A 13,355-nucleotide genomic window follows, 5' to 3' on the forward strand; every position below is an offset into this window, starting at 1 on the left:
TTTTTTTTAAAAACTGTGTAAACAAAATGTATTATTTACATTTGAAATAGTTTTGGACCCAAAAGAAGAAGATTAAATGATGCAAACCTCCATTGTTAGTTTCTCGTTGGTCCTCTACCGTCTCCTCAGTGGTTAGATTGAAGAGGTTTGTCTAGACTATAGACTAACTTACTAACTAACTAGATCCATGAGGCCTGCCAGAGCGTTACCGATTGTTAATTATTACTTTATGAAAAGATCTAGCTTCGATCAGTCAGTGTTCTCATAGTAGACATGTTCTTAAACACAAATATGCAGAAAAACGTCTTTATTGTAAGATATAGCAAAAGATACAAGAATCATATTTTTTTTTTGTATTTCTACTCACAAAATATTTTTCAAGGCAGATTAATGTGATACAACAACATCATCAAAACTATTGAATTTATTGAGATACAGTTCAACTTTCATCACTGGTGATGTTTTGAGGCGAATTCACCCACAAACAAACTAAAACAGATCACTTTATTAAAGAAATATCAACAGATTCATTCGTGAGAAAATGTAAAATGCTTCATAATGTCTGGGAGATAAACAGCGATGTAGAAATCCTTGTTGGGGTGACGTCCTGCATGTAGAACATGTGTCCGCTGCTCAAATTAACATTTATTAAAGAACATGAGGGGGTTGAGTCTTTTACACCGACGAAGGGATTTCCTCAATACAGTCCTGTTTGGATGAGAAGAAGTGAAATAATTAGTTAAAACAGCAGTTATTAGTTAGTCAGTAAGCAGCGTGTGTCCTGCAAATCCTCCCTTCATGAAAGGTTATAATGTTCCGTTTTGGTTTAAAACAACAGAGATCACTTCCTTAACCCTTTCATGCAGAGAAGGCTCTGCTCAACACGAATCAGCCACAAATCTATAATAATAATAATAATGCATAAACCCCAAAAACCAACACACAGAAGAAAACAGTTCATTTTAAATGTAAACGTCTAACCTTTCTCGGAATTTCTGACAATTTTTGCCAGCTGTAGAGCTAATCACTTTTTTTTGTTGAAAATCAAATGTGGCATTTCTAAGAAGGCTGTGGAAATTTGTAAATGTATGTATTTATATGCTGTCAATAAACCACTGTAATAATAATATTTACTATAATAATGATAAAACTACAGTAAAAAAAATGTCAAATATTTTTTCTGAGGTCCAGGTTACTCAGCAATACAGTTGCGTCCCCTTACATTGCATTACACAGAGTGAAAAAAATTGTAGAATCATGTTTTTTGGTGGCGTATCCCATGGGGACAAAGCATCACTTTAACTTCGCTGTGCAAACTTACAGCCAGGAATACGTTTCCACAAAGCAGTCGATGTCATCCATTATGTCGTCATCGGTGAAGGATTCTGGTGAAAGAAGGAACCGTTATTTAAATGTAAAACATCTCGTTTTAATAAATATAATTTCTGCATGTCTCTGGATCAAAGACTCACCTTTGCAGTTTGTCTTGCACATGTTGAAAGACCAGACACTACCCGACGTACAGTGGTAGACGTTAGACAGCTGGAAGAGCCCGTAATAGCTGGATCTCTTCTTTTTGGGCTTCCACTTACGGATGCTGCGCTTCTTACGTTTCTCACCTTCCTCGACCTCTTCATCCTCGTCTTCCTCTTTACTGTCCCCCTCATCGCTCTCTTCATTGTCACCGTTGATGATGTCAGCCTGCTTCTCCTCGTCCAAATCACTCTCCTCGTCCAAATCACTCTCCTCGTCCAAATCACTCTCTTCGTCCTCATCGGTCTCTTTGTCCTCAACGCTCTCTTCGTCCTCATCGCTCTCTTTGTCCTCATCGCTCTTTTTGTCGTCATCGGTCGTCATGTCATCCTGCATCACGTTGCCGGATTCACTCTCTTCGCCCGAACCAATCTCTTCGCCCGAACCACTCTCTTCGCCCAAAACACTCTTTATGTCCGAAACACTCAATTCGTCCGAAACACTCGCTTCGTCCGAATCACTCGCTTCGTCCGATTTCCCCTCTTCGTCCGATTTCCCCTCTTCGTCCGATTTCCCCTCTTTGTCCGATTTCCTCCCTTTGTCCGATTTCCTTCCTTTGTCCGATTTCCTCTTTTCATCTGATTCACTCTCTTCGTCCGATTCACTCTCTTCATCCGATTCACTCTCTTCGTCATCATCGCTTATCCCGCCGTCCTCACCTTCTTCTATCATGTTCAACACTTTCTCCAGTTCTCCCATGTCAGACTCACGCTTTCGTCTGATTACTCTAGTTGTTGTTTCGTTGGTCATTGGCTCGCTGGTTTCACTCTCTTCGCCCGAACCACTCTCTTCGCCCAAAACACTCGCTTCGTCCGAAACACTCGCTTCGTCCGAATCACTCGCTTCGTCCGATTTCCCCTCTTCGTCCGATTTCCTCCCCTTGTCCGATTTCCTCCCTTTGTCCGATTTCCTCCCCTTGTCTGATTTCCTCCCTTTGTCCGATTTCCTCCCTTTGCCCGATTTCCTCTTTTCATCCGATTCACTCTCTTCGTCCGATTCACTCTCTTCATCCGATTCACTCTCTTCATCCGATTCACTCTCTTCGTTGTCATCGCTTATCCCGCCGTCCTCGTCTTCTTCTATCATGTTCAACACTTTCTCGAGTTCTCCCATGTCAGACTCACGCTTTCGTCTGATTACTCTAGTTGTTGTTTCGGCGGCCATTGGCTCGCTGGTTGTTGTTTTGGTGGCCATTGGCTCGCTGGTTGTTGTTTTGGTGGCCATTGGCTCGCTGGTTGTTGTTTTGGTGGCCATTGGCTCGCTGGTTGTTGTTTTGGTGGCCATTGGCTCACTGTTTGTTGTTTCGGTGGCCATTGGCTTGCTGGTTGTTGTTTTGGTGGCCATTGGCTCGCTGGTTGTTGTTTCGGTGGTCGTTGGCTTGGTGGGCGGTGATGTTGAGAGAATTGTGACTACAGTTGTTGGTTTGATTGTTGTAGTTCTGCGTTTGCCATGCCCCTTGACCAGGTTGGTGTTCAGACCGGACCTTGCTTCCAAGTTACAGATAACTGCAGTGAAAAAGTCATGGAAGCACATGGCAGGAAGCAAAAGAGGAAAAAGGCGAGAATATTAGTGAAAATCTATTCTTTTAAAATGTTTCTTTTTCTTACTGTTTGCATGTCATTGCTGTCAGTCACTTCCTCTATGTGGACATCTCTATCTTTGCCGGGGTTTTTTCTTCCTGGTTGCAGGAACAAGCTGTCTTTCTCTTATCGGTCTTCCTGCTCTGTATTGTTTCAGAGTGATTCGTGCTGCTGACTCGAGACGTGAGCTCATGACTTGAACTGACATTTCTGCCCCTCAGACTACTAACCCAGTATATATTAACCTCACCTGTTGCCAGGATTCTTTCCTTCACCCGTTTGGGCAGGTCGATGGCTTCATCGAGCAATTTCTTCAGGTCGCATCTGGAGACTTTCCGGCTCTCGGACAGGCTGGGCACCAGAACCGCCACGGCCAAAACCACCAGCAACCCCAACTTCATGTCAACACCTTCTGTGGGGAAAATGAAAACATTAGATCGACTCATTTTACAGTTTACAAGATGTCAGGAGCAGATGCAAAAAAAAAAAAAAAAAAGCCAACAAACTGTCGGTTATGATTCGGATTATCGCAGAATGCTGAAAAACAACAAAAATATTTACAGGGTCAACATCAATACTGGTTGATGATATTTATCCTCATTTCAGGAACATTTGTGAATTTAAGAAAAATAGAATTTAAGTTTAAGTATTTTTTACAGAAGTGCATGTTATTGTCCTTAAAAGTAAATGTTCAGAAGCACACAAAAACTTCATAATTAGAACAAATTCTGTGTTTTTGTTGTTAGTCGCTTAAATGGTAAAATGTCTCATTTTACTCCTTTATTGTACAAAATAAGAAACAATTTGCACCTTTAATTCAGGAAGAGTAATGTTACATTAGAGACACCATCTGCCTTTTAATTATATCCTGAATGAATTCACAAACACTAACAGTCATAAAGTACAAGACGTACACAACAAAGACAAATAACTGTCTCGAAGTAAGTATATTTATTTTTTTAATTTGTTTGAATTGTTATTCAGTTATTTCATTGTCTTTATTTTTCCAGCGTCAAACTAATGTAGTGAGTTAAACACACTTGGCAACAGAAGAAGTGAAGTTATGATTTCAAATATGAATGTCACTCGTCACAGAATATAACAAAAGCAGCACAGGCAACACAGCTAAAAAAGAACAAAAAGAAGAGACGTTTCTTACCTCGTTCTTCTATCTGCAGTATAAACTTTCGCTGTTGATGGAAGTTTGCTGCTCTGTGACTCTGAGGAAAAAGGTCTGATTTTATATATTCTGACTTCAACCTGTGGACCAACCGGCTTTGCGAGTTTTCATCACATTGTGACGCGCTTTGTGTGCAGGAACAGGGAAATTGTCAAAGTCACGGCCAAACAGCACACAAAGGCTGCTGTGACGACTGTGATCCTTTAGATTACATTTTGTAAAAACCCATAATGACATCAGATCGTCATTGTGGGTTTCATGTAACCTGAAGGTGACATTTAAGCTTTTGTAGCATTCCACATCAAATTACAGCAACCCTAGAGCATCACAATCACACAGGTTTAAACTGAGCACAGAGTTTCATGTGTGCAGTCTCGTAGTGTCATATCTATCTATGTTTATGTGTACATATATGTGAGTGCGTGTATTCAAACACGATTTATTTCAAAGTGCTGAAATCAGAGAATTATTACCAACTCTGCAGCTCTATAGACCTTTTAGCCTTTAGCTCATAATTTTGGTTTTATACAGGCGGCGACCTCCGGTTCTGAAAAGTGAAGCCGATACTTCATGTGTATAACCTGCATTCTCTCGAATGTCCATCAGGGGGCGACTCCTCTGGTCGTATAGAAGTCTAGTCTAAAATGACTCTACTTCTCTCTTGATTTATTCCCTCAGTAAACATTGTAAACATGAGTTTATGGTCTCAATCTCTAGTTTACAGTCTTCTTCAATACAGCATGATGTTCATTTAGTACATTATGCATTTAGGGGCGGGGCTTACTGTGATTGACAGGGTGCTACCGGAGCCGTATACGTCACTCCTCTACGTCACTCCTCTACGTCACTCCTCTACGTCACTCCTCTACGTCACTCCTCCTCAGTCCAAAAATGGTCACTTCCATTCACTGTGACTGTAAATAAACTGTTAAATAAAAAGTAATGATGGGGACGGCCTTAATCCAAGATGGCCACAGCCAAATCGCCAAATACTTGCTTTAAAGTTAAAGTAAGTATTTTATTATCATATACTCGAAATTTGACTACTGCACTACTGAGAAGCGCCTGAGGGGTTCAGTGTCTTGCTCAGGGACACTTCGACACAGGACATGTCCCAGCCAAGGACTGAACTGTTGACCTTGCGGTCGCCAGACGACCCTCCTAACCCAGTGTACCACGGTCGCCCCAAACATCAGTCCACAAACCAATGGGTGACGTCACGACGACTACTTCCACTTCTTACGTACGGACTATGGTTTCAGTCTCACTGCTCGCATCGACTACAGCAGCAGGCCGCTCTGAAATCAATACAGCGGCTGATAAATGCATTGGCCTCCATGTGAAAACACATCCAAACTGGGGTAGTTTCCGTCGTGTTGCGAGGCCGGTGGTGACGTTTACGAGTGTCCGGTCGAGAGAGAGAACCGCTCTTGGCGTTGGTTTTCTTCTTGCAGGCTTCCAAACAACGTCGGCCCTATACCTAATTGCTCCTTGACCTTTGACCCCTCTTGCTTCATATGTCCGGTGGCTCAGTGAGCTTTCATTATAAGTCTGTGCTCTCTCGGCGTCGCAGTTCAATTCACGTATCTCCTGCTGAGCAGAGGATCGAGGGTCGGAATAGCCAGAAAAGCATGCTGGCTTGCATTCTGTTAAAATGCAGCAACACATCCTGGTATTTTTGGCATACTGCATTTGACGTACTGTGTATTGGGACAAACTTCATCTTTTTCTGGAACACTGAATAGTATGGTTGTGTGCGTAGTGAAACTCATCAATAAAAAAACGATGGCAGACGGGTTTTTTTTTTTGTGTTTTCTATGTTTGCAGTTTTATATCAAAATGTGCAGAGTATCAGATTCCAGCTCATGCAGGTCATGAGCACAAAGGACAAGAACAACTAGTTTGGCTGTTTCTTTTTTTTTTCACTTTACAGACTTACATGCATGGAAATCGAACACACAACTTCATTTTTCGGGGAAGTCTGAAAAACCTGTTCAGATTACATAACGTTCCCTTCAAGGAAAGCATAAGAACATTCCCCAGAAGGGCTGAGCTGACATACCTCCAGACTCTTTTCATGAAGCGGAGACAAGCTGACAGGGAGGCGTTCCTTATGTAACTCACAGTGTGTGTTAGCATAGAGAGCACACCTGTGCAAATGGCAATCAATCCAAATCTAATCCCAAGTAAACTGTAAGACATATGTACCCCTCAGCTCAGACTACTTATTACAACACATATGGTAATAATGATCATAAAATAGGATTTTTATACTTAAATACATTTCTAAACTGAAGCTCGCTTTTTTTTTCCGGCTTTTTACACCACTTTAAATCCAGTACAAATACTGACTTGTACTGCATGATGAGTTGAAGTACCCTTACCAGAGAGGTGCTTCTATTATTTATAATCTACATAAACAATGATCTACATCCATTCATGTAAATGAAGGTGAGTCAGTTTGGGGTTTTATAATTCTCCCTAAACTTCCTAAAAAATCCTCAAACATCCAGAAGAAAAATACAGAAAATACAGAAGTCCTGTGAAAATCTGCCATCAGCTTTATTTGATAGTACATTTACTCAAGTACTGTACTTTGTACAATTTTAAGGTAATTAACTTTACTTTCAATTTATTTCCATTTTCTACTCCACCACATCTCAGAGGGAAATATTGTCTTTACTTCACGACATTTATCTGACAGATTCAGTCACTTATTAGTCCTCAATATAAATCAACTGGTGAATTATTATAAATTAAAGGTAATTTAATTGAATTAAAGGTAGCTAAAGTGATGAACACACATGATTATAATCCAATGATATAATATATATTATTCTGAAATGGGACATTCTGCATAATGAGTACTTTTTTAGTGTTTTTACTTGAGTAAAAGTATGAATGCAGCACTTCTGGCGGAGTATTTCTACACTGTAGTATTGCTTCTTTTATTCAGTAAAATATCTGAATATGTCCAGTACAAATACAAATGGTCTCTGTGGTTGAAGATCTGGTTTCACCCATCACTGTTATCACCGATAATCGGCTGCGTTCAGAGTTCACCAAAGTCATTGAAAACAGAAACAGGCTGTAAAATGTGGGTCGCCATGCAGGAAGTATGAGATTTGTTTGCTTTGGATGAACCCGTTTCACCGTTCTGCCCATCCTCGTTTTGTGTTGTTTGTTTCATCGTTGTGTTTTAATCGACTTCTTCATACATACTGTACAGTAGAGTAAGGACACAAGATCGATGACATTATGAATGTAGAAGAAACCAGACAAATAAAACAGACAACAACAAAGGGGAAAAACATTTTTGTCATATAAACGGAGGAAGGCAGCGATTAACATATTTCTGTGAATTACAAAGGATGAAATATGATAAGATGGAACTTTATTTGTCCTGAGGTGAGTTAAAGAAGGAAAGAACCCAAATATAGAATGTCAAAAATGTCCAGACGGTGCAAATCGAAACATACACAATGCCAAAATATATATATATATATATATATATATATATATATATATATATATATATATATATATATAAAAACTGGGAAAGTGCACTCAGTAGAGTGAGGCTGTGAGCGCGTTCACATCAAGGGGGCGGGTTTTCAAAGCATGTGACCAATCACAAACATGGACAAGTCTGCTGTCAGCAGAGCGGCACATTTTACAGTTTATAACTGTTATAACGACGAGTATCACACACACACACACACACACACACACACACACACACACACACACACACACACACACACACACACACACACACACATATATCTCATATGTAGGCATAACCTGAAGTTAAGAGTGAAGATTCAAACTATTATTATTATTATTTTTTGATTTGCTCCCAAGTCCGCTTCACACCACCTGGGTTGCAGCTGAAAGAATAAGGCTGAAATAATATCTAAGCAACAATCATTTTAACAGAATACTCAAATGTGATTATAGATCTAGATGGGCAGGAATATCATACGTCTGTTAGTTTACTTGCTGGATCATGACTTTGACGTCTTCTATTGTTTAATGTTAATTCATGTTTGAGCAATGATGAAGGCCAAAATGTGGCTCGCAACAGACTATATGTTACGCTTGTTTCTAGCTTAGCTGCTACTGAAGAAGTGGTCGATCACTTGCAGCCCCTACCAGTGTGAGGAGTCGGCGGTTAACGACGGTATAAAGCGGTCAAATACGTTTGTTTTTTTTACAAAAACTGTGAATCAACCAGGAGAAGTGCTGGAACTCATAAATGAGCCCAACAAACAGGAAGCCGATGGGTCCGGCAGTAGTGCAAGATGAGCTGCGGACAGACGGATGCATGATCTCCGCACACGAGCAGCACAGAGATTAACAGGCTAACAGAAAGCATCATGGATCTGGATGAGCAGTTGAATGTGTGCGCACTGCATGGTGTTTGTTCTCTGTGTGTGTGTTATGGTCTAACAGCTATTCAGTAAGCATGAACTGCAGAATCTAGCGAAGCTGGTTGTTCATTCGTGCCATGGGAACGTCTCAGGGTGAGCGTTAGGCTGTCAGACCGGTTAGCTGTCACATTTCACAGACTCGTCACTTCTGGCCTCCGAGACATGTCGGCTCTTTGTTAAGTGATGGTCCCAGTTACAGGCAAAGCCGGCTTCAGAGGGTAACACACACACACACACACACACACACACACACACACACACACACACACACACACACACACACACACACACACACACACAGTACTTTGCATGTTCCAACTTAAGACATAGGCATTGTTTCTCTGCAAGAACACGGTCTCATCTTACGGGGAGACGGTGATCCGCCCACACAGGTGTAATCACTTATTATTGTGCCTCAGGACTGTTCCACTTCACTGACAGCTGACATTCCAGAGCTCCATGTGGCGTATTCAAGTTGTTTTTACCCATCAACACTCCAAAACTAAATTATATGAATTATTAATTATACTATCATATGGTGGAAGAAGTACTCAGATATTTTACTTCTACGAATTCAAAGATTTCTGATGTAAAAAGGGACAAAAGTATCTGTAACATGGGGAGGGGGGGGCAAAAAGATAACAGGGGATGAACCCGACTGCAGATGGACACGAGGGAACAGAGGGATGATACACGGTTGTTTGTTGTTGATGTTTTTGGGGAACAAAGCAGGAAGCAAAGCAGGAAACATACAAGGAAGCATACCAGAGAACATACCAGTAAGCATAACACGGAACAGTGAACAGGGAACATGGCAGACGAACCGACACAGAGACAGGAGAACACAGGGTGGTTTAAATACACTGGGGGAGGTGCAGGAGGATTCAATCAGGGGCGGGGCAGACAATTACAAAGGCGGGAAAACACACAAAGGCAGGAAGTGAAGTGAACACGGGACACAAGAGGCAGGGAAATTCAAAATAAAACAGGAAACAAACCAAGGTTGTGACAGTATCCAAATATACTTAATGCACCAAAAGTAAAAGAACTATTTTGTATACAATTTTATAATAATGTATATTATATTATTGGATTGTTATTATTATTATTGATGTATTAATGTGTACTTTAATATTGCAGCTTTTTGGTCCTTTAGGTATATTTTGACGCTAATACTTTTGTACTTTTACTTTGTATTTACTTTTTTAGATTTACATTCGTCCAAAATATAAATCAACTGATAAATAATGGTGCATTATTATGAAGTAAAGCTCCACCTTTACCAGCTGCAGCATTAAAGTGATGAACACATCAATGCATCAATATTTAAAACCCAATAATATAATATGTATTATCCTAAAATGTGGCATTCTGCATATCGAGTCGTCCCTTAAAGTACATGAAGTACATTGATGCTATTACTTATTGTTGTCTTGCTGTCTGTTTCCGTTGAAAGCACATCGTTTCCAAACTACTGCGGAAAGAGAGGAGACTGAAAGTGGTCCTGGTAGGCCGTCTGAGGGGGGCGCTGTTCCAGGACAGCGGGGCGGTGACGGAGGACAGTCAGCGCTCTCAGGGTGCGAAGGTCAAAACTCTGCTGGTAGCTTTGACCCGGAGCGATTGGAGACTGAAGACACTCGTTGAGGGACTGAAAGCGTCCACGTTGAACACTGCAGCTGCAGCGTGTTGAGAGACAGAGTACAACTACATGTAGACATTTTCTCTACTTTATCTTGGTTATTACAACTATTGTAAACAACAGATATTGGGGGGGGTGGGGGGGAAACAATCATCATCCCCAGAGGATGAACCCGTCACATTTTGGAATCCTCTCTTTGAACTAGGAAGCGTTTAGGAAGGAATTAATAATGTTACATAAGTAAAAGTACAGAAGTATTATCAGCTAAATGTACTTATCAATAGTAAAAAATACTCAGTACGCACAATGGCTTCTTTCAAAGTGTTATAGTATTGTGATATAACAAATTCACGTCAGAGCATTTCAATGTTCGTTAATGTGGATTTGAGATACTTTGTATACTGCTATAGATTAGTACTACAGTACTGCATTATCTTACATAAGAATTTCAAACTAAATGCTTTTATGTAAAAAAAAATAAATAACTGGTAACTAAAGCTGTCAAATAAATAAAAGTATAAAGTAGCAGACAATGGAAATACTCACTATTGCTCTCTACTGTGGCGTCACCCTCGGGCCAAACTGTTGACTTAAAAAATAGGAAATCTCATAATATATAATAATCTGACTTTAACAAATTCAATTCATGTTTTTAGATGAACATGTTTTACATTCAGCTCCTTCTGTGTCATCTCTTAATAATAATCTCATATCATCCTCGTGTGAGTTCCAGACTTAAAATAAAAGACGTTACTCTACATCACTGCACACACACAGCCTTACCTACACTCCTTTAAGTGGACAATATGGACTCTACCCAGCTGTCCTGGGTATAATCCATGCACATCTCTCCCCAGGCGAGACGACCTGGAATAGAAAGTCCGCTCAGGATACTCACTCAGGATACTCACACCACACGTCAGTTCTGTGACAGCACCATTTCTTTTTTAAAAGAAAAAAGAAGTGTCAGTGGTTTTTCAAAGGATTTAATATCATTTTGGGGTTTAGATTGCTGATGCTGCTCACTCACTTCGGTATCAACGCGGTCGGTCCACCGAGCTGTCTGGAGTCCTGAGGAACAGATCCCGCCATCGCAGACGAGGCCAGTCAACATCAAGACCAGGTCCAAAGAGGGTCGAGGGTGAGTCCGGAGACCACGGCGGCTCTAGTGGCAGTTTCCTGTGGAGGAACACGGATGTAGCTCTGTATTTAACCTTTAATATCTTCCTATACATCTTTTTTTTTTTATTATTATTTTATTTTATTTATTTTATTTATTTTATTTATTTTATTTATTTTATTTATTTTAATTTTAATTTTAATTTTAATTTTAATTTTAATTTATTTTTATTTTTATTTTTATTTATTCATTATGGAATAATCTGCTGATTATTTTCTCCATTAATCGATTGATTGTTGATGAGCTGTGTGGCCTCTAGAGGCTGCTAGTGAGATTTTAGATCTTCAGTCATCTTAAGTTATAAGATCACATGAATGAGTCACAGAAGAAGACGTTAGACCCAAACGGGGACAAACAAGAGCTTTTTAAAAAAATATGATGCTTTGTTTGCTTGTCCTTTAAATAATGTTAATTATGTTAATGAGTTAGTAATAATGATGAGGTTTGGACAACATTGTGAAGGTGTAGCTTTGGGCTCTGGGTCAAATAATCATCAGTCAATAGTTCAAAATGAGCTCCACTTCTACAAGTACAACAGTACAATCCTGCTTTTACATCAATGCGTGAGTAATAATAATCTAATGATGTAATATATAGTAGTAGTAACAGTCACAGGGGACATTTTTCAAGTATTCACAGTGTGGTATTAGTACATTTTCTCGAGTAAAGGATCTGAATACTTCCTCCAAGCCTCAGTGTATTTACTGTACAACTTGACAAAACTACTTTTTCTAGAATCTTCAATAATAATAGCTTTTGTCTGAAAAAAAAGACATGAACAACTTCTGCTCTAAAATGCGTCCTCTAGGTCCCACCATCCTTTATTAATGGATAGGACCTCCATGTCTTACCTGCAGATGAGAGAGAGACGTACCCTCGAACTGCTGACATGGAGTCTTGTTGACGGTAACCTGAGACACAATCTGTGTCCTGTCCTCTTTCTTTTATATATTATTGTCTCTTCTCTTCAGATATTATCTCTCTGCAAGAGATCAAGGACAGAGAAACCCAACACCGCTCTGTGACATCAGAGCAAACTGACACTAGTAACCACAGTAACACACACACACACACACACACACACACACACACACACACACACACACACACACACACACACACACACACACACACGGCTTCTATGGTTATTGTAGGACTCTTTGGATTCATGTTTGTATTCTTCATCCTTTCCTATATTTAAACGATGACACGCACATATCTTATTGACCATAAGTAGAAGAAAAATATTTTATCTTAAAATATGGACAAAGGTAAGTCCTCTATGAGAAACCACCGTATTGTTTACTATATATATATATATACACACACACACACACACACACACACACACACACACAAAGAGCGGACAGTGTGTTATAGTAACCGCATGGTGTTTCCTCTGGCGCCACCCTCAGGACAGATTGCACATTGTTATCTTCCCCTCAGATGAAGCTGTAAGTGTAAAAGACCTTCCGTTAGGTTCACGTGCGGGCCGACACTTTTATGCTCTGATGTTTTAGACTTTCACGGACTCATTTCTAAAACACAGTCGTGTGTTCTTGTTGAACTTCTAGCACATTAAGAGTCAGGTGTGTGAACACACATAACACTCAGCAAAGGTAAAATCTCATGAGTCTCCTCACGGTGTAGAGATCCGGACACCAACTCTGCTTCAATCTCCACATCCAAACACCGAATATATACATTTGACATGTTTTTATTTTATAGTTTATGAAATATCAAAAATGGTGTCAAATGCCCTTCATATTAGGCTTTTAGAGTCTTAAGAAGATATCTTTAAAGTGCTTTA

The 13,355-nt window shown here is 39.9% G+C and overlaps 1 protein-coding gene across 1 annotated transcript; it reads right to left on the minus strand.

The window, feature by feature from the left end:
- Nucleotides 1-292: 292 nt before the first annotated feature.
- LOC137885477 (clumping factor A-like) lies at nt 293-4,317 on the minus strand. The gene is made up of 5 exons (XM_068727776.1): nt 4,273-4,317; nt 3,364-3,525; nt 1,473-3,038; nt 1,322-1,385; nt 293-708 (listed from the first exon to the last, which is right to left on the minus strand). The coding sequence occupies exons 2-5, from the start codon at nt 3,512-3,514 to the stop codon at nt 639-641; spliced, it is 1,851 nt and encodes a 616-aa protein (XP_068583877.1). The 5' UTR covers nt 3,515-3,525; nt 4,273-4,317; the 3' UTR covers nt 293-638.
- Between the last annotated feature and the right edge of the window lie 9,038 nt (nt 4,318-13,355).

This window comes from Cebidichthys violaceus, unplaced genomic scaffold (genome assembly GCF_023349555.1).
Source record: "Cebidichthys violaceus isolate CVI_PGR_0920_01 unplaced genomic scaffold, fCebVio1.0.p SCAF_4, whole genome shotgun sequence".
Lineage (NCBI taxonomy): Eukaryota > Metazoa > Chordata > Actinopteri > Perciformes > Stichaeidae > Cebidichthys > Cebidichthys violaceus.

Bases quoted from the DNA above. Each gene is read 5' to 3' on its own strand.
- LOC137885477 (XM_068727776.1), bottom strand. From the start codon at position 3,514: ATGAAGTTGGGGTTGCTGGTGGTTTTGGCCGTGGCGGTTCTGGTGCCC. The intron at 1,386-1,472 runs GTGAGTCTTTGA...TTCTTTCACCAG, and splicing joins GTGCAAGACAAACTGCAAAG to AATCCTTCACCGATGACGAC. The intron at 709-1,321 runs GTAAGTTTGCAC...TCATCCAAACAG, and splicing joins GTGGAAACGTATTCCTGGCT to GACTGTATTGAGGAAATCCC.